This window comes from Pygoscelis adeliae, unplaced genomic scaffold, assembly GCF_000699105.1.
Source record: "Pygoscelis adeliae isolate BGI_AS28 unplaced genomic scaffold, ASM69910v1 Scaffold218, whole genome shotgun sequence".
Classification (NCBI taxonomy): Eukaryota; Metazoa; Chordata; class Aves; order Sphenisciformes; family Spheniscidae; genus Pygoscelis; species Pygoscelis adeliae.
In genome coordinates this window covers 3,985,141-4,008,090 of record NW_008825433.1, presented here as the reverse complement: position 1 = coordinate 4,008,090, position 22,950 = coordinate 3,985,141, and the positions used below count along the sequence as shown (strand labels likewise).

At 55.7% G+C, this 22,950-nt stretch overlaps 1 protein-coding gene across 1 annotated transcript in view; it reads right to left on the bottom strand.

Moving 5' to 3' along the window:
- Positions 1-754: 754 nt before the first annotated feature.
- The window catches only part of TMEM63B (transmembrane protein 63B), a 23,688-nt gene continuing 1,492 nt past the window's right edge, over positions 755-22,950 (bottom strand). The window contains exons 2-25 of the mRNA XM_009331062.1: positions 18,608-18,610; positions 17,846-18,044; positions 17,191-17,270; positions 15,294-15,332; positions 11,573-11,663; positions 10,711-10,748; positions 9,790-9,932; positions 9,480-9,531; positions 9,082-9,190; positions 8,476-8,546; positions 7,571-7,651; positions 7,317-7,440; positions 7,094-7,227; positions 6,807-6,944; positions 6,378-6,531; positions 5,957-6,063; positions 4,856-4,942; positions 3,402-3,467; positions 3,100-3,262; positions 2,842-2,947; positions 2,547-2,714; positions 2,291-2,406; positions 1,978-2,058; positions 755-934 (exon numbers count right to left, since the gene is read on the bottom strand). Coding sequence (XP_009329337.1) covers positions 770-934; positions 1,978-2,058; positions 2,291-2,406; positions 2,547-2,714; positions 2,842-2,947; positions 3,100-3,262; positions 3,402-3,467; positions 4,856-4,942; positions 5,957-6,063; positions 6,378-6,531; positions 6,807-6,944; positions 7,094-7,227; positions 7,317-7,440; positions 7,571-7,651; positions 8,476-8,546; positions 9,082-9,190; positions 9,480-9,531; positions 9,790-9,932; positions 10,711-10,748; positions 11,573-11,663; positions 15,294-15,332; positions 17,191-17,270; positions 17,846-18,022 — 2,490 coding nt within the window. The 5' untranslated portion in view covers positions 18,023-18,044; positions 18,608-18,610 and the 3' untranslated portion in view covers positions 755-769. The remainder of the gene's footprint in view (positions 935-1,977; positions 2,059-2,290; positions 2,407-2,546; positions 2,715-2,841; positions 2,948-3,099; positions 3,263-3,401; positions 3,468-4,855; positions 4,943-5,956; positions 6,064-6,377; positions 6,532-6,806; positions 6,945-7,093; positions 7,228-7,316; positions 7,441-7,570; positions 7,652-8,475; positions 8,547-9,081; positions 9,191-9,479; positions 9,532-9,789; positions 9,933-10,710; positions 10,749-11,572; positions 11,664-15,293; positions 15,333-17,190; positions 17,271-17,845; positions 18,045-18,607; positions 18,611-22,950) is intronic.

The following is a 22,950-nucleotide window of genomic DNA, read 5'->3' as shown; positions in this document are numbered from 1 at the left end:
AGAGGCTGCCTGCGCCTCCTCTTGCCCATGAGAAATGCCCTCAGCACAGCACCCCTCACCCCGCGAGGGGCTGTCCAGCTCACACCAACCCCACGCCCCTTCCCCGGGGTGATGCCACCCCTGACCGCAAGGCCAGGCTGTCACCTTCCCCGTGGGGGGGAGGTCTCTGTCACCACCCCCCATGCCTGGCCCAGCTCCTGGCATGTCACACCAAAGGGATGCTGCAAGGGGTTGAGAAAGGGCACGCATGGGCACAGGGAGAAGGTGCAACAAAAGCCACCCCCCTCCCTAGGGGGGACTTCCAATACACTGACTAAAGCTTTTTGTTTATCACCTTCCTGTAAATCTAATAAATTATTAGTGTTTCTTGCCAGGAGGACAGGGGACAGAAGCACCTGCTGAGGAGCCCCCAAAGGTCCCCGCTGCGCCCCTCCCCACAAAGCGCTCAGCCTTCCTCCTCCCTGCTGGTCCGTAGCAGCACCGCGGGGGTCACAGTCCCCCTCCTCCCCAGCCCCTGGGGTTCTGGGGATGCCTTAAAGAAGGTAGCTAGTAAAGAGCATGCCTGCTGAGCTGCCGGGCTGGCACAGGGGTGGAGGGGCAGGGAAATGGAGAGCTTGCGGCAGGGCCCCTGCCCTTGCTGAAGGCAGCAGTCCCGGGGGGTGGGTGGGTGAGGGCAGTGGCCAGCACCCTCGGGTGCCTCTCCCTAGGTCTCCGTGCGCACAGCCTGCCCCGCTCCTGGGCCTCCTTCCCCTCCCTCCCTCCGAGGTCCCTACTGGTGGATCTCATTCTCTATCAGGCTGTCCTCACACGACTGGAAATCCGTGTCGTTCATGCCATCCGCGTTGATGAGCTCCTCATCCTGCGACCCCTGTTCCTCCGACTCTGTTGCTTCGCCCTCCGGCGAGGAGTCCTGCAGCACTTGGGCGATGTACTTCTGCCAGGCCACGCACAGGGCAGGCGAGGGGAGAGCAGAAACACACATGAGCCTGGGGAGCTTCTCGTGGCAGCAGAGCACAGTACGCAAAGTGCCATGCAAGAGGTTGAGCTTGGGGATACGCTGGGAGGGCAAGGAAGGGTCTAGACTCCATGGGATGTATTGAGAGAGGGGGTAAAAGTGGGGCTGGCTTGGCCAAACCCCAGCATCCTGGGACAGGCAGCACTCCCAGAAAGCCAGGGCTGGGACAGCATGGGGCTTCTCAGCTCTTTGGAGCCCATGTGGACTGGAAGACTGTGCTCCCTTTTTTTGCCAGTGGATGTGCGCCTCTGAGGCTGTGCCTGCCTCCTGTGGGTATCTCCTTTTGGAGAGATGCCACTGCCCTTAGGTACATGGAGACTGGGGAAGAGCCTGGATTACCTGTGCACACCCCAGCCCTGCTCTCCCGAGGAAGCAGGGGGCTCTGCTTTACCCCATCTCTGCACGTACCCCCTGAACAGCTCTGCACAGACCCCGAGTAGAAAAATCTCATGGTGGAAGGAAGCAGCTGGAATGAGCCAGTGAGCCAAGGAGAAGTTCAGAAAACTGACTCTGGGATCTCAGAGAGTTAGGCAGGGGAGGGGAGAGTCCCCAAAGCACTTTCATGGCCTTCAAGGCAATGCCCGCAGAGACCCCTTTGCGTTGGCACTAGGACCAGCCCGGTGGGTGACAGTCTTTGCTGACAGGCAAACGTGCAAAGATGCAGAACGAGAAGGGAGGCTGACCGGCTGGATTCACTGTCCCAGCTGAGAGAGAGGCAGAAAGTAAACGCACAGCATCTGAGGAGCAGTGGGAAAGGGTTGTGCGTGTGTGTGGGGTGTTATACTTCCCCCAGCTCAGGTGAGAGGCACAGTGCCCAACACTTGCTTCCCACCCTCGCTGGGGGATTCTGGGTGCTGCCTCAGAGAGGTGAAGAGTGAGGTACTTGCACAGGGAGCTACCTCCCCCTTCCCAAACCCGGGTAAGGAGCACGCCAGGACACAGAGGTGGGGACAGGGACTCACAGCTGATTTGGGAGCTGGCAGACTGGTGGCAGGTCTCCCGTTCTGCCTATTTTCTACGGTGTCCACTTCTGTATGGTCAATCTGGAGAGGAAAGGAGAAACTGAGAGACTGCTGGGGCAACACATTTGCTGTCCCACCACAGGAGCAGCATACCGGCAGCAGGGACAGCCTTGGGACTGTCCCCTCCATGAAGCCAGGGTTGAGAGGCTCTGCCACGGGAGCAGGCTGAGACTCCCCTAGAGCCCCTGCTGTTTTGCGGCTGAGCAGTGCTCCCAAGAAGGGTCCTGTACCCCCACCCAGCACTCCCTCTCACCTTGTAGTTGTGAGCGCTGAGGTATTTGAAGTGCCCGAAGCAGACGTGACACAGGCAGATCACAATGGTGATCACGAGGACCACGAAGGTAAACATGGAAGTGGGAGCCAGGAACCCTGGGGCAAAGAAAAAACGAAGTGGTGGTGTCAGAGGGACCCTGACCGTGCCCCATGGCCAGGGGCTGCCAGGACCACAGCCCAGGCAAGGAAGCGGCTCTGTAGGAGGCCGAGGGAAGGCATCCCAGCCCAGCGCTCACCTGCGCGCATGGTGGAGAAGAAGAGAAGCCAGAAGAGGCAGAGGATGGGGGCTGCCACCACCTGGTTCACAGCCCCTGAATGGATCTTCTTGTCCAGCTTGGCAGGCAGGTAAGCATAATACAGGTTGTATCGGTCCACCAGGTGCTTAAGCAGCATGTACATGAGCCCTGGGATTGAGGGGAGGGATGCCAGCAGAGAGGGGAATCAACCTCTGTCCCAGTACAGAGAATATCTTCCCCCCCCCCGAGTTCTCCCCCAGCCTCCGATGCAGGGAGGCAGAGGGGCATCACTTACCGAAGGGGACGATGATGGGGCAAGTGATGCTGTACGTCATGACCACAGTAAAGACACACATCATCCAGGCATAAGCAGCCCCAAACTGGAACTCGTAGGCCTGGTGCTGCAGGAGGGAGCAGAGACCGGTCAGCATGACCCCAGGAGCTCAGTGGGGGTGTGCAACACACCCAGCATCAGGTGAGCCCCCGAGCATGGGGGCCCCATTGCAGCGCTCCCAGCCCTGGGTGGAGGCCGTGACCTGTCCCCACTACGTACTCGCTTGACGTTCCTCCGCTCGGCGGCCGAGCGGGCCAGGCAGAGGCGTATCATGTACATGAGCAAGCCAGGGATACGCAGCAGGTCCATGGCATTCCCAATGAAGGCAGAGGCGATGACATAGTTGACGAAGAAGGCCCCGTTGTCTGGCAGGAACACACACCTGGGGAGGCACAGCGAGAGCAGGCTGCAGGAGGTGCTCCCCCCTTGCAGGGCAGCAGCTGGGAGCCCCCAGTACCTTTGGACACCAAGAACCACCTGCCCCCACTGCAAAGAAGGGCCTTCTGCCCAGCTCCACTTACTCAAATCGCACGGCGGCTTCGGCGAGGAATTTTTTGTCAAACAACCAGCGGAAAAACACATCCAAGCTGTGGGGGAGGGGAGCAAGAAGAAAAGAGGAACAGTCAGAAGCAGCAATATACAGACATGCACATGCAAGTATGTGGAAGCTGCTCTAGAAAGACTCAAAGCTCTGACCATAGACTTTTGTTCCCTCTTGGGATGTGCCACCAGCAATTATGTAAATCAGACACTGGGAAAAACAGTGCGGCACCCAAAAAGGGATGTAAAGCTCCCCACTCTCATGTGTCGTCTTCTCCCGTTGCCCTGATTCTATCAGTAAAGTATTTCCCTCTCCCCTCTGTTTGGGCACAACATCCATGCAAGGAACAGGTGACTGACACTACAGAAGAAACTGGTTAGGTAAAAAGTACCCTACAACACAGAGATTAAAAAATCCCTTAGGAGAGACAAATCCCATTTTCCTTGATTCTGATTTTTTGATATAAAACTGTGCAATCCTCCAGCACCTTGGGTACTGGTGGAGTACAGAGCTCCACACGCAACAGCAGCAGGACTGTGTCCTCAGAAGGAAGTGCGGTCTGTTTAATGGTATCCAGTCAAAATGCAAACCTTCCAAGAGCATTCACCTGCCTAGGTTGTAAGCAACAAGGCATTTTTAATCTGGCTGGGAAACATTGCTGTAGTCACCCTTCTGCCTCTATCAGAGGGCTCGTCTATTCTCAGGAGCTGCCTGACTTGCCACTGAGGGGCTGTATCCCGAATCCTGAATTTAGGGGGGCGCAGATTCCCCACCCCACAACGCATAAGTAACTCCCTACCACAGTAAGGAGCCCCTGTCCCACTCCCACCTCCCAGTTTTTCCTTCCTCACGCTGCTTCCCTACTTAGCCACTGTTCAGTGCTGGGAGCCCATGCCGACGGCTGGCAGCTGATGCACTGCTGTTTGCCACAGGGCATTTCTATAACCCCTGCAGGAAGATTTGGGGCTCACATCCAGACGGATCGGTATTTCTGCAGCCTACACATAGTGATCCCACCCAGCCAAGCAGTGCAACCTACTCAGTTCTGGCTTAAATGGGGAATTTGCTAGTGTCATGCAAAATTTGGAGCACGCACTGAATACAGAGGTGGAGAGTTCCTCCTTCACCAACAGACCTTGAGCAGACTTTTCACACGAGTCCACCAACCACGCTAGTTTTTGCTGCATTATTCGTAACACCAAGGCACACGTCAACGCACCTGCAGATTGATTCAACAAGCTCCTAGGGACCCAACCGGGTATGGTCTGGCCTGGCCCCCAACCAGAACTAAATGCCACCTCCCCAAGGGGATGGTGGCCATGGCACTTGTGCAGCAGGGAAAGGAAGTAGCGTACGAGAAGAACCAGGGGTGCACCTCAACCCTCCCCATGCTCCAGGTCTCTGTGCTTGTTTCCCCCCCGCCTCCAGCCCTACCTGCTCAGGCCCAGTGATGGCAGCAGCAAGACCATGAAGATGAGGAAGGTGTAACACTTGTGCATGGTTGTCCTGTTCTCTCCAGACCTGAGGGCAGAGAAGAGGCTGTTGACTTTTCACTGTCAGCCCGCCAGCCCCAGGAGTGGTATCCCCATCGCTTTCTCATCAGAAAGTGTTTCCCAGTGTCTAATCCAAATCCCACCCTGTCCACTACTGGTACATGAATACGCCCCCTTTCCCTCCAGTGTGTCTGAGGTCGGTCTGTCTCTCCCCAAGTCTCAGTTCCTCCCTCCTTGTCTCACAGGCTCTCCCAGCTCTCATGTCTTTAGAGGACTCTCGGCAATCATCTCTCTTCACCTGCAATCCTCAGAGCTAGTGACATCCTCCCCACCAGTCCTTGCAACACAGAGCAGAAAACAAAGCTTACATGGCACATCCTGCTGGGAATGTGCCTCACAAGCAGCACATTTCTAGTGTTCTGCACTTCAAATACCTTCCCTATGGCCAGAAGCCATAGCAGCTAAGGCGATCTTCCTTGGAAAAGCTATGACTTACACATGGGTACAGGCACACCACCCCTGCCCGCTCACCTGAGCCAAGACTTCCCTCACTAATAGCCTTTCTCACAGTTACCAGCCCCAACTCCTCCCAGCTTTCTTCTTGTAGACCTACTTCAAGCCCTGGTCAGACAACCACGCTGCACAACCGCAGCTAAGGACTGGCAGAACAGCTGTCCACAGCAGACCCCGGGTGTCCAAGCAGTGCAACGTAACACCATGCTTGGAGTGGAAGATGGGAGTTCAAGCAGGAGAATCCAGCCAGGAGCTTTTCATCAGTGAGAAGTGTCTAGCGGCCAGGCAGCATGCTGGTATAACTAAGAACAGGCGCTGGCTGTCCTTACCTGGTCCAGTGCGCTTCGAAAAAGGCAGAGTAATACACGATGGTGGGCAGCAGAGCAGAGAAGCACCACAGCAGCAGGGTGGGGAAGAACTGGGTGATGATGGGGTTCTGTAACGAGGCAGAGAAGAGACTGCGTGTTACACGGTGCAGCAGCTCTTGCACCTGCTGGTATAACTAAGAACAGGCGCTGGCTGTCCTTACCTGGTCCAGTGCGCTTCGAAAAAGGCAGAGTAATACACGATGGTGGGCAGCAGAGCAGAGAAGCACCACAGCAGCAGGGTGGGGAAGAACTGGGTGATGATGGGGTTCTGTAACGAGGCAGAGAAGAGACTGCGTGTTACACGGTGCAGCAGCTCTTGCACCAGCCACAGGTACAGCTGCTTTTGCTTACCGAGTCCGCTCTTGCACCAGCCACAGGTACAGCTGCTTTTGCTGATACCGAGTCCCCAGCACCGCGGCTGCCACTGCACCCTGGCCAGGCTCAGCACCTCCCTCCCGGTCAGGCTGCCAGGACCTGGGGAACGCTGACAATCTCTCTCATTACCCCCTCCCTTGCAGGGGCTGTTGTGTCTCGGGACAGTTCCCACGCTACCCATCCTGCACCCCTCTCTGAAGGCCTTACATTGAGGTACTCCACGGGCTTGGTGACATTGAACTTGTCCATAGTGGTGATGATGATAGCAGGGGTGGTGAGGAAGAAGAGGAGGATGAAGAGGACCACGTTGATCACCAGGCAGCGGATCCACCAGATAAAGCCCCGGACAGAGAGATGTTCCCTGGCAGGGAAGGAGGGCATCAGAATGGTTGCATGGGGGAGAAGGGCAGGTCCAGCGCCTCACGTTCATAATATGGCCCAGGCTGTGTGAACAGTGCGTGGGGCACCAGCCCAAGGCTTTCCACCTCCAAGTCAGATCAGACCTCTAGCTCAGCCAGGCTGGGCTTCAGCAAGAACAACTCATTCAGTTACCAGAGGGGCAGATGGGGAGGGAGACAGGGAGGATGCGCTCCTTTCCCATGGGCAGGGCCCGCTGAGCCCCACAGAGCTGCTCACCAGTAGATGTTCTGTGGGTCGGGGGCGTAGCTGACAGTCCAGTTGGAGACGTGGAGGGACTCGCTGCAGGAGGAGGCCCTGGGCTCCCCACGGCATGCACAGCCCTGACACTTGCAAGCATTGAAGTCTTTGAGGATTCTGGAGAAGAGGAGAGAGAGGGAGATGCTGACATAGAGGGCTGGCAGGGACAAGTAAGGGGGGTTGCCTTAGTGCTGGCATTCCTCTGATTTAAGGGGAGAGCTGCGAGAGGTCACCTTCCAGGGAAGGACAGGATCCTTTGTACTCACATGGCTGTGATGGTCTCATTGTGGAAGGTGACAAAGGCCATCCCCAGAGGCTTCTCATTCACCTTCTCCTTCTCCCGCTTGTAGTCATCTTTGAGCTTCTCCTCCAGCTTGGTGTAGTACTCAATGGCCTCCACCTGGGCGGGGGGACAGGGGTCAGAGCAGAGACCTGGGGACCCAAGGCCCTGTGCGCCCTTCTGCCCAACACCTCCAGCTCTCCCCCCACCTCCTCACAGCCCCTGATGACACAGCAGCACAGGTGGCCACAGGGCTTGGGGTTGATCATGGACGGTGTGTTCTCCTTGCTCTGCAGGTTGGTGAAGTAGATTCGCCCACGCTCAGCTTTCTTCCTGAAACAGGAGAGGGGAACAGAAGGAAGGAAGGAAAGAGAATGGCTCAGAAAAAGCTCTATATCATCAGACTTGAGTGGAAGCCCATGGCATCGGTCCACCCTGCCCTCTCTCCCAAACCAGGGGTTACCTCTCTGCATCGAGGAACATCAGCCGGGCCACATCATAGCAGGGACGGGCCTCCAGGACGGTGCAGTTGGCGTAGGCCTCCCTGCAGACGGGAAGCACCAGCTCATCATACCCAGCACCAAAGACTGTACCCTCAAGCAAACCCCACACGTCCAGGACTTCCATCCTGCCCCAGGCTGAGCGACATGACGCACAGCAAGAGCTTGCTGGGGGCATCAGGAGAGCCTACAGGCTGTCCCTTATAGCAGGAGCAACGCATGGGGCAAACGCTACATCCCCTAGGCTCTGGCACAAGGAGCCTCTTTGGACTTTGCCCTGTGGCAAGCAAGGCACCCCTCTGACCCCGCACCCCCTCTCTGCTTTCACAGGCCACAGGGCTTGGGGTCAGAAAGAGGCAGAAGGGTACAAAGGGTACAAAGCATTTCTCCTTTCCCCATGGTGCTTCTAAACATGGCCCTGACAGTGTGTTCACTGAGGTCCTGATGGAAGAGGACTTTTTTTTTTTATGTTAAAAAGAAAAATCCACTTCTCTACAAGGACCATGATCAGGGCAGAAGCAGCAGCGCAACATCCCACAGCCATTGCTTGAGCACCTCCTGCCTGCATCTCAATCTCTGAACTTGACTACATCACAGGACATGCTCTGTCCACTACTTACCACGCTGACCCCCTATGGCTCCACAAGCGATAGCTGGGCGTAACCCAAGGCACAAATCAAGGACACTGCACATTTAGATAAAAAATTGCACGGAAAAGTAGTACTGAGATGCCTAAAATAAGAGTGTTCACCGATTTCGACTAGCTTTCTGCTCTCAATGTATTACTGCCGCTTCAGGTAACACTAGCACTACTGCAGTAAAAACATCCCCATTACAGAGCAGCCTTTAGAGACGCAACGAGACTCACTCAAAATGCTTCTTGATCTTCTCTGGCTCAGCATATTTTGAGATCCCATTGATGAAGAGAGTTCGCTTAACCTGGATAGAAGGAAGAATAAAAGGAGAGGGCAGGTAGGTGTGGATGATGTGAAAGACCAGACTGCAGCAAAATCCCCCAAGGCTTGAGACAGCAATGGGAAAGGGCAGTCCCTACACTTCTAGCACCCAGGGCTCCCCCTCTCCTATGCTTCCACTAGCTGTTGGCATCCTGGCGCGCTGCAGATTGACAAGCGGGGGGCCTACATTGCAGCTGCCTGAACAGAAACAGGGGGTACCCTTAAGAAATGAGGAAGGAAAAAGCAGCTGGAGCAACCCCTGGAAAGCATGGGGCTCCCCTCCGCCATGTTCACCCAGCACAGGCCTCTCTTGTTTCCCCACAGCCCTCTCTCGTTTCCCCACAGTCAGGACTGCTGCTCTGGAGGAGATCTGCCTTTGGTCAGGCAGAACAACAGCCAAAACAAGAGAGCCTCAAATTGCTGTGGGAAGTGGGGTGCTGGCACCCTCTCCAAGGCCACCTGACTTGACAGGAGGGCATGGGAAAATGTGCCTGGGAGAGCGGCCGCGTCCTGCTCACCAAGTCATCCTCTTTGTAGCGCATCTTGGAGGTGTGCCGGCGCATGCTGTACACCGTCAGCAGCAGGTACAGGAAGGCAAAAGACGTGTGCAGCCACAGCAGGTTATTCCTGTCACAAGGGAGACCACAAAGGCCAACGCAAGGTTGCCACTACAACTCTGTATATGACTGGCCAGGCCCTGGAGGTGCTGGGGCCACGAGCAGTGTAACCGGCACGGCACCCACATGCCCTACAACCAACTTCCAGGAGCTCAGCCTGGAAATTGGAGCAGGGACAGTAGCCTCATGGCGAGGGCAGAAATGGAGCCTTCAGGGAAGTGAGGCTCTGCAGCAAGTGGACATTTACAAAATACCCCCTCAGGGCCTCAATTATCCATCCCACCCCTGCCCACACATACCCAGAATTCAGGTTAGCAATAGTTGTCCTCCCAAAGCTGTAGGCGTTGTTTTCTAGGGAGAAAGAAGCAGATGCAGGCATGTTCAGTTATACTGAGGGGCACAGAGCACCACTGGAGTGGGGTATGGCAAGAGTCTCAACTGCAAAACACCCTAAAACCCAAGCTGCCCAGGATGACCCATGCTCAAAGTTGGACAGGAGTCACGGTTTGTCTGTGTTAGTCCTGTCCTGCCCTTCACTACTCCCCAGTGGTCTGGGCCATGGCATTGAAAGCAGCTTCCCTAGTCCAGCCAGAGGTTCCCTGCTCTCACCTAGCAGGTCCCCTGAGAAGTTGACAGGTAACACGATGCCCACGGACAGCACACCCACGGCCACCAGCAGCCCGATGATATGCCTCTGGAAGGACAGGTAGTGCACCGCATCACCCCCACACTTGTCCCGGATCTCATCATCCCTGCCAGGGAGAGAAAGGCAGTCAGGCAATCTTCTACATTCCCTCAAGCACCAGAGAAACGCACAGGGCTGCCCTCCTGGTTTGAGCCCACACAGCACCCCTGGTAGTGCCCTACAGAGCTGTGGCCAGGCCCCAGGGTAGAGAGCCCAGCACACAGCCCTGCACCAGCCTGGGCAGAAACCTGCCTGTGCAATACTTATTACAGCCCCACTCCCCATGCCCCTGCCCTCTGCCTCCCAGGACAGGCAGCTGGACACACACAAACCCCACCTCATACCCTTCTGGTGTGCCTTGCCTCCCTTGCTGAGATATGGGATGGCTGACACTGTCCCACAGCACTCTGAAGCCAGGAAGTGCTTAGGAGACTACTCCTGAGCATCATCAGGCTGCGGGTTATCTCCCTGCATCCTCCAGTCCCTCCTACGTAGTCATTCCTCGGACAGCAGTGCCCCTAGCAGGAGTCCCAGGGAGAGGAGCATCTCTGCAGAGCATTGGACAGTGTTTCTGAGATGGCACTGAGGCAGGGTAGACCTGGGCTGGGTGCTCTTCTCTGTCACAGACTCACTGTGTGACCTTAGTTTTGGCTTTAGGACTCCTCATCTAGTCCTGTCTTTGCTTGTCCTCTCCAGAGGACACACTTGGCTTGTGCTCTTCAGAGAAGGGGCTGCAGCAAGGACAGTGACTTCACGCAGCTGTACTGCGCTGGGTGTCCCAACGCCCTGCACTACCTCTGCTTCTTCCCCATGTGGGTCTCCCATGCAGGTCCTGGGGCACTTACTTTATCCTGAAGATGGCTGTCAGCCAGGAGCAGAAACCCTGTGCAGAAAGAAGACAGGAATGTCTCACGTCACTCTGTGCTCCCTTTTCCCTGCTCCCTCCTTCAAAGCCTCACAGGACCAGGCTGGTGTTCTTGCACCTCCACAGACTTGGCTCAGGGGGGACAGACCACAAGCACCCAGGCATGCAGAGCCATGGATGGGCCCAGGTGAAGGAGATGACAGCACTACTCCACACCGCACAACACAGGCTGGACTCTGCCACATGACTGTCCCCTACCAACCGGCAGCTCAGCCTCCCAGGCAACCCATGGGGTCCTGGCTGGCATAGAAGCTCTCCCAGGCACACCCAGAAAATGCAGCATACAGGTACTTCAGCTATTGTCCTGGACAGGAGGAGCTCTGCAGGGACTGGGAAGGCAGAATGGGCCAAGCCAGTGCTCCTCAAAGAACAGCTGGGGGAGGAATGTCTCCTGGGAGCTTTACCACCCATCTATCACACCCTGTTGTCCTACTGAACTGCACCTCCCCTTTAGAGAGGAAAATAGCAGTAGAGGTAAACAGTGGTGTGAGGAGGAGCCAGACACCTTTCTCCTGGGAAGTATGGTTTGGAATGCTGAGATGATATGTTGGACAGATGTCCATTAAGCCACAGGGATGTACAGCCTACTTATTTAAGCACATGTCTAGAAGCCTTGTAGTTATGCCTCCTTGAGCTCTATACCACACTCACACACTACAAGGTGTGGGACCTAAGGCCCGGGGATGGGCAAACAGTGTTACTTCTGAAGAGCCCTTGGTTCAGACAAGCTGTGGGCTCCTGGCCACTCAAAGGCAAGGTGTTTGACTCTTGCTGCTACTCACGTTGTCCCTCTGGTCGAAGTCCACAGAGCTGGAGACGGAGGTGAGGCGCTCGTAGCGGTCGTGGTTATCAGAGTGCAGGGCAGAGGCTACGCTAAAATGACAAGTGGGAGGCAAGGGAGAAAGTTAGAAGATGTGAGGAGGCAGCTGGCCAGGAATCAAGAGCACTCAGAATATCAGAGGTTAATTCAGGTCAGTTTGCCCCAGGTGAGATGGAGAGAGGTGAGATCAGAGAGCAGTAAGCAAAGACCTCAGACGGCACCCTGAGCCCGGCAGCCATCACAGGCTCGACCGCAGATGCTCCTCGCTCAGCCCCTTCTGAGAGGCCCCCGCACTATGCAGCAGCCCCCACAAGGAGGGGCTGGCAGCAGCTGCCATGGAGAAATGTCTGTTCAGTGCAGGGTTTAGACAGAGGAGAGGAGGTAAGAGCCAGAGGGTGCTGCATCCCCTCTGGCTCCAGTGCGGCCACGAGGCGGCAGCCCCGGTGCTCCGGAGAGGCACTGGCAGCAGCTCCCGTCCTGAGGTCCTGGTGGGCCTCACTCGCCTTAGGGAAGAGGAAGGCTGGGAATCCGGTGGGCTGTATTCCCGCTACACCAGTCCTCCCTGCCCTTAGTGCTTCAGCGCAGGGAGACCCAGGGGAAGCAGGAACGTAGCTGAGCCCCAGCAGCCGTGCTGCCTGGAGCCAGGCTCAGCCCAACCTGCTCCACAGCCTCAGCTGGGCTTCCTGCCTGGAAATCCCTCCAGCAGGAGCGGGGCAGGCAGCTAGAAGTGAATGACTGCAGGCTAAAGGATAGGAAAACAAGAGAGGTGAATATCCCAGACCGTTTTACTCCAGACGCAGGCAGGGACCTAGATGAAGAACTCGCAGCAGAAGCATCCAAGGCAGAGAATAGCACCCACTACGAATGGAGGTGGAGGGCAGCTGGCAAAGGAGACAAGAAAATGGTCCAGAGACCTAAATTAATAGCACTTGCGAGATGACAACAGCGGGCCGGGACCTTGGAGGTGCAAGAAGAGATATGGCTGATCTGAAGGCTAGAAGCAAAGGGGAAAAAATAGATGAAAACATGGTCTCCCTGTAACCAGTACAGGCTCAAGGAGGATCAGATGGACAAGAACCCAGAGAAGAAGCAACTGAGAGACAAGTGCTAGGGACGAGGTGGATGACACTATGGGAAGGAGAACAAGCAAAGACCCTCGTGACCCTGCCTAAGGAAAGAGGATGTGTCACGTGGCCCCCCTCAGAGCAGAGCAGCACCTGCTCAGTCCCTAGCTGGAAGTAACGGAGAGAGGGGAAAGGAGATTAGCTGAAGGTCATGAGACTACAGGAGTGCAGATTAGACAGTGGTGCGCAGCCTTGCGACTGCACAGCCTAACACCCTGCTCTGCTGGAGCGACAGCGAGCTTCACCCAAGCTCTTGGCCCTTCAGCCCTTTAAAATCCCAGAGGCCTTCCAGCTGGGTGCAGGGAGCAAGGGTGAGCTTCTGCTGTCCGCAGCCCCGAGGAGAGCCCAGCACGATGACACAAGCGTGCCTTTGTCTCCTTGGTACTGGCAGAGGGCAGAGCACAAGCAGCACTTGAGGGAAAACCTGAGAAGAGTGCCAAGGTATGAGATGACCAGGCTAACTCAGCTCCATTCAGCAGGATGACCGGCAATGCTGAGAAGACAGAGGGGGCCAAACCTTGTCAAAGACAGGAAGCTGGAGAGGGAGCTCCAATGGTACCTGCACCTACCTGGTGGCTTTTTAAAGCAAAGCACTAACAAAGCAAGTGAGCAGAGGCAAGGTTGCCCTAAGCCACAAGAAGATTAAGGTGGGACCCTGCCCACTGCCCCAGATTGTGTGCCGGCCCTGCCAGGGAGGGAGAAGGATGGGATCCGAGGCATGGCTAGCCTCAGGCCAAGGGAATCGCAGGCTCCGGGAGGGGAGGCCAAGCATGCTATGGAAGGGGCTTGCTGTGGTGCAAGGCAGGAGGTGGCTGCGTGAGTGCAAGCCCCACAGGGCTCTGTGATCACTGCCTTTACACACGGAGGTGCAGGTGGGTTGCCACGCTCTCCCAGTGCAGACTGAGTCACCGACTAAGAGTGCCAATGGCTACCACAAGCCCTGGCAAGGGGCAGAACAAGGGTACTTGCCGGTTCTCAGGCAAAGGGACACGTCTGAGGAGGATGTCCTCCTGCACCAAGAGCGATGCTGCACATTCAAGGGCTGGGAGTGCCAGGCAGCATACACGTCTCTAACTCACCATGTGCCCCTGCGCCCCAGCACAGAGAATGCCTGGGATGGGAAGTTGCCCCCAGCCTTGGAGGAGTACAGCCAGGACAAGGTTTCCTTGCTCAGCTCCACAGGCTTTTGGAAGTTTCTGGCTACCAACACCATCCCAGGGACAAGCAGTAGGTTTGGGGGGGGTCAGCAGAAAGCTCCAGCAAGCCCAGATGAAGAATGGGAGCAGGAAGAAGCAGCCCCCTGGAGAGAAATGAGCACTTGTGAGGATAACTGAGGTGGCATCCCTGAGAAGCCTCAGAACATGGCAGCTTTGCTACCTCTGCCTTACTCCCCCTGCAAGGTGTTAGCAGTGAAAAGTTGCCAGACACAGCCGAAGCAGGGCCAACCACTAGTGAAGCACTCAAGCATGAGCAAGGGGTCCCCTCTGTGCCATGTACCACAGCTACCACCACCTCTGTTTTCCACAACTCTGATTGCTCTGCTCCTTTGGGGGCAAGGAGCAACTACAAAAACAGGAGCATTCCCGTACCCTCTCAAGGCAGTAGCAGTGGCAGGTAGCTGCTTTGCCAGTGATGGAGTATGAGAAGCAAGGCTGCAGCTTGCTCCCCCGGCCTCAGACATGCGCCAGCCTGGTTGGAGCGACCATTGCAGGCTCTGTCCTGCTGGCTGACTGTACGCTCTGCAGCATGCACCACCCAGCCAGTCAGCAAGGCACGGGGGATGCTCTTTTCTTAGGTATAAAAACAGCAAGAAAGATGAAAGAGCAGGGAGGGAGGGTCCATGGCAGTGCTTAATGGGCAACGCTAGGCCAAGGTGCTGGAGGATGCTCTCAGCGCTGAGGCAGGAAGTTTGCTTCTGCAGGGGGGGAGAGAAGGGATAAAGGTGCTGCCTTGCCAGGCATGCTGCCAGCTGGGGGTAGGTGGGCAAGGGACAAGGGCCAACACTCGCCCTGGTCCTGGCAGCCTCATGGGGTGAAGGAAAAAGAGAGAAGTCTTGCAACTGCCTGCAAGATCCTCTCTGGGCACCTGCCCGCCCTTGCAGCTATCGTGGGAGCAGCACTCGTGGCACCCTGGCACAAGAGGGACCAGGCAAAGGAGGCTCCCTTGCGCCTGGGTGACCCAAGTGTGCTGTGGGCTCAGGCAACTGGGTTTATTTTCTCCATCGTAAGGTGGGATAGCTGGACACGGGCAGGTACAGCAGGGTATGTGACATGGCACCCTCCACCTTGGCTGGGACTGGGAGCTCCTCAGCACTGCTGCCCTCAGGGATCATTTAAGGGCTACTAGGGGAAAATCAGAGTGCATCCAGCTGCGGTAGTGGCTGACACAAAGGGGAGGGGAAAAAGAAGAGCATGAATCCACTGAGAGGCACAAATCCAAGCCCAAACTCCCAGCCACTTAGATTAGTTTAGAAGCAAGACAGAAAACTGCAAGAGAAAAGGAGAACGAGAGTGAGAGTAAGAAAGAGAGAAGAAACAAGACCCTGAAAAAACAACATACTATTCCCGCTCCTCTCGCTCTGTCTGCCAGCGTCGGCGCCTGGGGGCACAGAAACAGAAAGGGAGAGGTTACAATCATGGGAGCAGGTGCGGGGTCCCCTCCGTCGCAGGGAGCTACACACACGACATGGCTCCACACCGTCCTGAAGAAGAGAAACTTGCTGATGGTCAGGCTGGAGAAGACCTTCCTTCCAGAGCCCAGCACCGCCCCAAGCCACAACAACCTGGAGCCCCTGCTGGCCCAGGGGCAGAGTGCTTTGCTGCCAGCTGAAGGGAAGCTGGCTTCACTGGGAAGGTGGCCTGGCTCCACACTGTGGGTGTCCCAGGGAGCTCCTGAGGGACGGGGCCAGGCAGGACAGCCTGCTGGGGCTGCCCAGCTGCCATCTGAGCTCCCCTTCCATGCCTCTCCTCCCCACCCAGGCAGCCAACACACTTGCATCCTGCCCTCCCAAAATGCTCATCCCACCCTGCGGATGGGCCAAGCAGCAGGGGCTCCTCCCTGGGATCCCGATCCTGGTGATCCACAGCCCTTACCACAGCACCCTCTCCCCGCACTTACCAGCTCTCCCTCGCCAAACAGCTGGCAGCCCTCTACCTTTCTGCCTACAGCCACTGCTCCACTCCCTTGCACCCAAGGTGCTCAAGCATCGCCTCCGAGAAGGGCCAGCCCTCTCTCCCCACTGAAGGCCAGAGCTGTGCAGCCCCTGTGGCTACCAGCCAGCACCTGGGTCCAGATAGCTTAACCCCAAGGAGCTGCTGCCCTCTCTCCAGTGAGGTCTCATACGGCTATTCCCTTCTCCTCACTCTCCCCAGTGCCCCGGCATTGCTGATTTCCCCAGTCAGGCCAGGAAAGGAGGTGCAGAGGAGCCCCAGGGACACAGCTGCTTATCTAACACTATCCAGGACCACTTACCCAAACCAGGAGAGTTCCTGGTTCGGTGCTGGAAGAAAACAACTCTTACTCTTTCCACTGTTGTGCAGGGAGTGCTCAAGAGCAGCTTGCTTGAACCTGTATCGCCAAAGGAACCAAAGAGGCTGGAGCTCAGCCCCATGTGAGCCTTTTGGGCACGATGAGCTCGTGGAGCTGATCAAAGGGAAGAACCACCTATCACAGCCAGCCTTCAAGAAGCCACACTTTGCCTCCAGCACGTGACAAAGCACCATGGGCACAGCAAACCACCCCTGGAGAGAGGCGGACTACCTGCACAACCCCTCTAGCTTAATCAAAGAGAGTGCCTCATTCTGCACTGGAAGAAAATAATCATTGTCTTTCCTGCTGCTGACAGCAAAAATGAGAATAGCATCTCACTCAGCTGTGGAGCTCCCAGCCCCAGTGGGCCCCAGCTTTTGCTGGCAGACACTGTAGCCAACGAATGCATTGGGCAGGAAGGATCCATACCCAAACCGACTCATCAGCACTTGGGATGCGAGCTAAACTTGCATTAGCACAGCAGTACCACACCTGGAAATGCAGCCTACTGCTTTCAAGTGCTCTTAAAGAGAACTGCATCCAGCAGAGCCACAAAAACACCTTCAGAGGCTTCACAAAGCCTTCACTGTGGCAGGCCTCACCCTTGCTGTGACCTCTTTTCCTCTCTCCTCCCTCCCCTGCATCTGCTGTTCCTGTGTAAGGGCCCCTGCACACCTCTGTCACTGTAGGGACCGTAAGTGATATGGAGCCGGCGAGGACGACTCCCTGTGTTGGGAAAAGGATACTGTAACAAGAAAGCCTGTAAGCGGGGATTTTTCCTGTTCCTCGAGCTCAGGGGATACAACTGGCACGCTTGCCTCTCTTCCCCAGCTGCCTCCAGCACACGCAAGGGGATTTATCCCTTCTGCCCCGCAGCAAAGAAGGGTACCACTCATGCCTTGTTTTCCTGTCCCTCTCCCACGCTTACCTGTCAGCATCAGTCACCAGGGCCAGGCGTCCATAATCCCAAGCAACTTTACGCAAAATTGAAAAGACAAACAACAGTGCCTGGAAGAGAGCAAAGGAGGAGCTGTGAGATGAGGCATTGTCCAACTCCATCCTTGTCCTCTGCATGCAGAGCCACAGGAACAGGAAGGGTAGGAGGGGACAGGACCACTCAGCTAACAGTACACTGAGGCCATGGGACAGCACAAGTTCCCCAGGGCTGTTAAAATCAGATTGTCTGGATGGCTGTGGGAGGCAGAGGTCCAGGATGCAACACACAGTAGCTAAGTTAGCCACAGGATCAAAAGGCCCTCAGGACCCAAGGAGGCGAGATTATGGCTACAGCATCTGTGGTCCTGCAGTTCCTAAGAAGGAACACGCAAAGCCTTTGGGTGGGTAAAGCTGCAGGGACTTGGCATCATAAGCAAGAGTTTTGGGATGCAGGACTGACCTAACCTGACCCATGTCCTTAGTGGCTAAGCCCACAGTGCCTAAGGCACACAATCAGGGCCATAAAGTCGGCCAGCAGCAAAGTCCAGGATGGTATTTGGGGCCCTCAATTCTAACCACCCGACCACAGTCCTCCCTTCATGGCTAATTAGGGGAGAAGGTGCTGAAGCAACAGTAGGTAGACTTACGAGAAAGCACATAAAGTCAAGGGCTAGGACGGTGGGCACTCCACCAAAGGGCAGCCCCTGCAGCACAGTGCTGCGGATGCGGGCACTGTAGCAGTAGTCCTTGGTACTGTTGTTGCATGTGGAGGCTTTGCAGGTGGCCCCTGCTGAGCCCAGGGTGGCGATCACGTAGGGAAGCATCTCTACAGCTTCATCGTCTTCCCTGGGGAAAGGAGAAGAAAGGCCTGGTTAGAGGCACACCAGCTGGACGACAGCGTAGCCCTGCTGGAGTTAGGGGCCAACCTTGCCTGCTATCTCAGGCTCTTCTGCGCTACAGGATTTCCCTGGGAACCAGTGTCCAGGGACAAGGTCATCTGGAGAAGCCTGCTGAGTTTGGGGGGTGCCGGAAGAGCCTGGGTGCTTCAGCAGCTGTGGTCCCACCACACACAGTCCCAGAGCTCCCCTCCTTGTTCCCTGGCTCTCACGCCATTTGGGTGCACCTCTTTCTCATGACTACTCCTCTTCTTGAGGACATGGTGTGTCAGCCCCTTCTCACCAGGGAGAACGTTTAGGTACAGGAAAGAATGAAAGGGTGGGGTGGTGGGGACATGAAGTCACGTCTGGATGATGGAAACAAACTGCTACAGGACAGTTGCTGCATCATGATCCCACAATTTCCTTTACCTGGCTGCGTGCCATTAGCTTTATTAGGCTGAATCACTACCCTCCACTCACTGCAGGCCTCAGACCCCAGGTCCCAGGGCACCCATCAGGGGCTGGTTACACCCCCTGTTTGTTTTCTTTCCTTCCTCTGACTTGGATACATTTAGATGCAACCACACAGAAGGCAGAGGGGAGGCTTAGGCTCTACTATTTAGCTGGTCAAATATTTCATTTATTTCAGTGCCCTCCCCGAATTGCGACAAGACCCGCAGCTGGGCTCGGGTCAGCATCACTGCAGCATCGCTGCTTGGACACGGGGAGATGATCCTCCCGTGCAGAGCAGCTCCATGGGAAACACAGAGAAGACCATGCTAGCAATGGATAAATGCAAATTGAGCATCACACCGGCATGGTCTAGAAATGACAAACCCACAGCAGAAACACAACCGCTTTGTGGAACAGGGGAGAGAAAACCCCGTCAGCTGCAGAAGGAAGCAGCAGTAACAGATGGGCAGATCTACCCAGGCTGCCGATCCCTGAACCACCCCTCTTATCCAGCACCCACCAACCACCCCAAATCCTTCACTACCACCACGTACCATGCAGAAAGGCTGGCTGGCACAGCATCACTTCTGGGCAATGCTCAGGGGCTGCTTACCCAAGCCCAGAAATGCCATCCTGGTGGGCTGGGCAAAAGAGCTGTCACTCGCCCAAAGCGCAAGACAGCCACCACCGCTGCCCTGTGCTGGTTTCAGCCTCTTGTCCCAGAGTTGCCCCCTGCCACCAGCCCTGCCCTTCTAGCTCCGCGCCGGATGGTGACATTAGCAGAGGACGCAGGGCCCTTCCCTCCAGCTCACGGGTATTTCCTGGCAGTCTCCCGCCTAGCTGCAGAGATTTATCAGCATCACAGCACAATGCTGGCTGGATAATGACCACCAAACCATTCGCTGCGGTGTCCTAGAGAGCTCTGCTTCAAAGCGATCCATACCAGCTCAGCTAGTAAGGATGCACAGCTGCAAACCAGCTGAAGCACCGACGACAAAGGGCACCGTGAGCAGCAAAAGCCCAGCTGGGTACAGGCATTGAGGGGGGTCAGCCAAATTGGAAAAGTCACCAAGCAGGCTGTTAAGAGATATTCACAGGTACAGAGCAGGAGCAGGGCTGCCGGGAGCAGAAAAAGGGAGTAGAAAAGCAGGAGAACAAAGCCAAGCCACAAGATCACAGCTGGGAACCAACTGGGGCGCCAGGTAGGATAATTCACCCTGGCTGAATTAACGAGAGACTCGGAAGCTCCAGGGGAGGGATGGGAAGAAATGATGGGATGAGAGTCACTAAAGGAAAGGCACACGCTTTGGAGCGTGAATGGTTATACCCCTCTGTTTTTACCTCTGAAGTGCCAGCCTAGATAGACTCATTGCAAAGAGAAATACCTCTCATTCCTCTTTTGGGGAATCTTGTAAACTTTTAGGTTGCAAATGGTATCTTGCAGCAACGAGTTCCAGATGTTGAGTAAAAGACTATGACCCCACTGCAACTCCACAGCCTTCAGTTCTCCTTGCATAGTGAGAAAAGGCGAAGAATAAAAGCCTTTGCTTTTTCTAGACCTACTAAGCTCACTACTATTAAGTGCCCTCTCCTTCCCGTGACACGAGGTGTCTTCCAGCTCTAACCACTCTCAGTGCACATCCCCAATATATCCTCTCTTTTGACCCTACAGAAAGGTGACCAGAACCACATACGATGGGTAGGGAAATGACCTTGACTGCCAGAACAGTATCCTGATGCTCTCAGCATCTCTCCTTACGCTACTCCTCGTGCGGCTGAGCATGATTTACTTCTCTGATGGCATCTTTGCATATTGAGGAAAAGCATCTCTGTAACCAGCCCGCAGTGCTGCTGCCCTGAGTAGCCACGGTAATTTAGAAGCCACGTCCCAGAACAAATCATTCCTTTCAATACACCCGGCTGCACGCTTCTCAGTACCCACTTTCTCATCGCCTCACACCACTTTGCTTCACACGGTGTCACTTTGGAGTTGCTTCATCTTGACAAGTCTGAATGACTCCAGGGTATCAGCAGATTTTGGGTACCTTGCTGTACATTACCTTTTCTGGGTCAGTAATAGCGAAGGACCTCATCTCTCTGCTCTTGTCCCACTGAAATTCCTCATTCACGCCCAGGCTTTGTTTGTGGACCCTCAGCCAGTTTTTGATCCAGGACTCTACATCTCCTCCAGTGGACAGTTTTCTTAACAGTCTTTTGTGAGGAATTTCAGAGGTTTTCTGAACATCCAAGAAAGTTACACAAGCTGGCCGAATATTGCCCACTATTTTACCGAACTACTGAAAGACTTGCAACAGATCAGGGAAGTATGATTTTCCTCTGCAAAGACCAAACTGTTTACCTCATTCCTGCATGTTTTATAGCCCCGTTTTCTGGTTGTCTTTCTAAAAGAAACGAGGCTCATATGCTCACATTGCCCATGATTCTATCATAATCATTATTTATACAAACCATTACGTGTTCAAGACAAACTTGGCAAGTCTATGGGTAATTTAAGCCACATATCACCAAGACAGAGATGTATTTTTTTTTCTGAAGCCCAGAGGACGGACTGGAAGGGACTGGAGATAAACCTTCTTAGCCTCTCCAGTAACCCAGCCAGCACACCCAGTCATGAAAAAGCTGTGATATATGCCCAAGGCTTACGCTGCCTTTTCATCAAGCCCAGCCAGGTGGCACAGCAGCAGTCAGTGCCATCCTTAGGTATGCAACCTCCCACCCAGCTGGTAAGCACAAGAAGGGGCTCCCCATGGAGACAGAGGTGCTTCAGGTGTGTGGGAAGGCTGAGAAAACTTGCAGGGATGTCTGGAGCACTTCTGCCCTTCCAGCTCCTCCAGATGCAGGCACACCTGGCAGCAGGCTAGAGGTGACCTGCCATCACATCACTTGAGGTCAGACCCACCAAGGTGCCCAGCTCCTTCTGGGGTTACAACACAAATTAGGCAACTAAGAAAAAGCTCGGTGACCATCTCTGCAGGCTTGATGAACAGTGCCTACCTAGTATCCTTCATCCAAAGACCTTTCCCAGGAGCCTATCGGCTGAGCAGGAGGCTGGCTGGTCTTGCCAGGCACAGCACAACCCGTGGGCCTTGCAATACCTGTCCTCATGCTCAGTTTGCACCTTGGTCTCAGATGGCTGCTCCAGGGGACCCTCTCTCCCCACCTTCAGTCAGGCAGGGCACACTGCAACGTGTCCCGTGCTGCAAGGTGCAGGGCTGGTCCTGGAGGCAGCTGATGTTGGGTGCAGTGTTTCAAGCAAAGCACAGGTGGGGAAGAAAGGCGGCACTCGCAGCAAGCACAGTCTTGCGGCGCAGCAGCATACTTCCCAATTACAAAAGGAAATCCCCTCCAGCAGCACGGGACGGAGAAGGGGACTTCTTCAGCAACTGCCCCCCTCCCCAAATACACACCTGATGCCCTGCATCCACCCAAGGCAGAGATGGTTTTACAAAGCTTTCTGTTCCGATCCCACTGCCTGCCTCTGGGGAAGGACCCTGGGTGTCTCCTTACACCTACGCTGCCACCCACAGGTAAGAGAGCCCCTGTGACCCCACAGGCTGTGCTGTACTGGGAAGTGGTTAAAGATGCCTTTCCTGGTCCCTCCTTCCCCTCGCAGGCCGTAGGACAGGGTGAGCTTGCCTCCGCCTGGGCTGAGACGCTAACATCAGCGCAAGTCCCTGCGCATCAAGAGAGCCAAGGTGCAGGGAGTTGGTGGGAAGCTGTTGTGAGGCCTGGGGCGGTGGGAACCAGCCCGAGGTGTCCAAGCCATTTCCTGACCGTGAGCACAGCTTCCCACCACAGCACACAACGGGGCCAAGGAGGCAGTAAGAGCGGGACATCAAACCAGGTCCCATGCAAGCCCCAGAGTCTTCCCCTCCTGCACTCTGCGCATGACTTCCCCAAAACAGCAAGGAAAAGCATGGAAAGACTTGCCAAAAGGCATTTTTGGCTCTTATTCAGCAATACTGGACTCCATCCCCTTCTCTATGAGCAGCAGGAAGGAAGAACGGCAGTCCCCCTGCTTCCCCCATCCCCAGAGAAGCCTGCTCCCTGCCCCACACCACAGCCCCTACATCCCTAGCAGGACCGGCGTGTCCACACTGCCCCATGTTTCTACCCCCATGCGTCAGGAGCAGAGGCACCCCGCTCCCTAGCTGAAGTCCCTAAAGCACATCCCACCCGGCGCTGCAGTGCACGCAGCCTCCAGCCCAGCTCCCGCCTGCTAAGCCCTGCGCAAATGCAGCCCTGGGAACCGCTGCTCTTGAGGGCCTGGCGGACCCAGCACGGCAGGGGCTCTCCTCCTCCTCCTCGCCTTTGTCCTTGGCCTGCAGGTCAGCACAGCTCCCTGGGTTTTCCTCCTGGATGAGCACCCACGTAGGAGTTAAGCAAGCCTCCACGCTCCC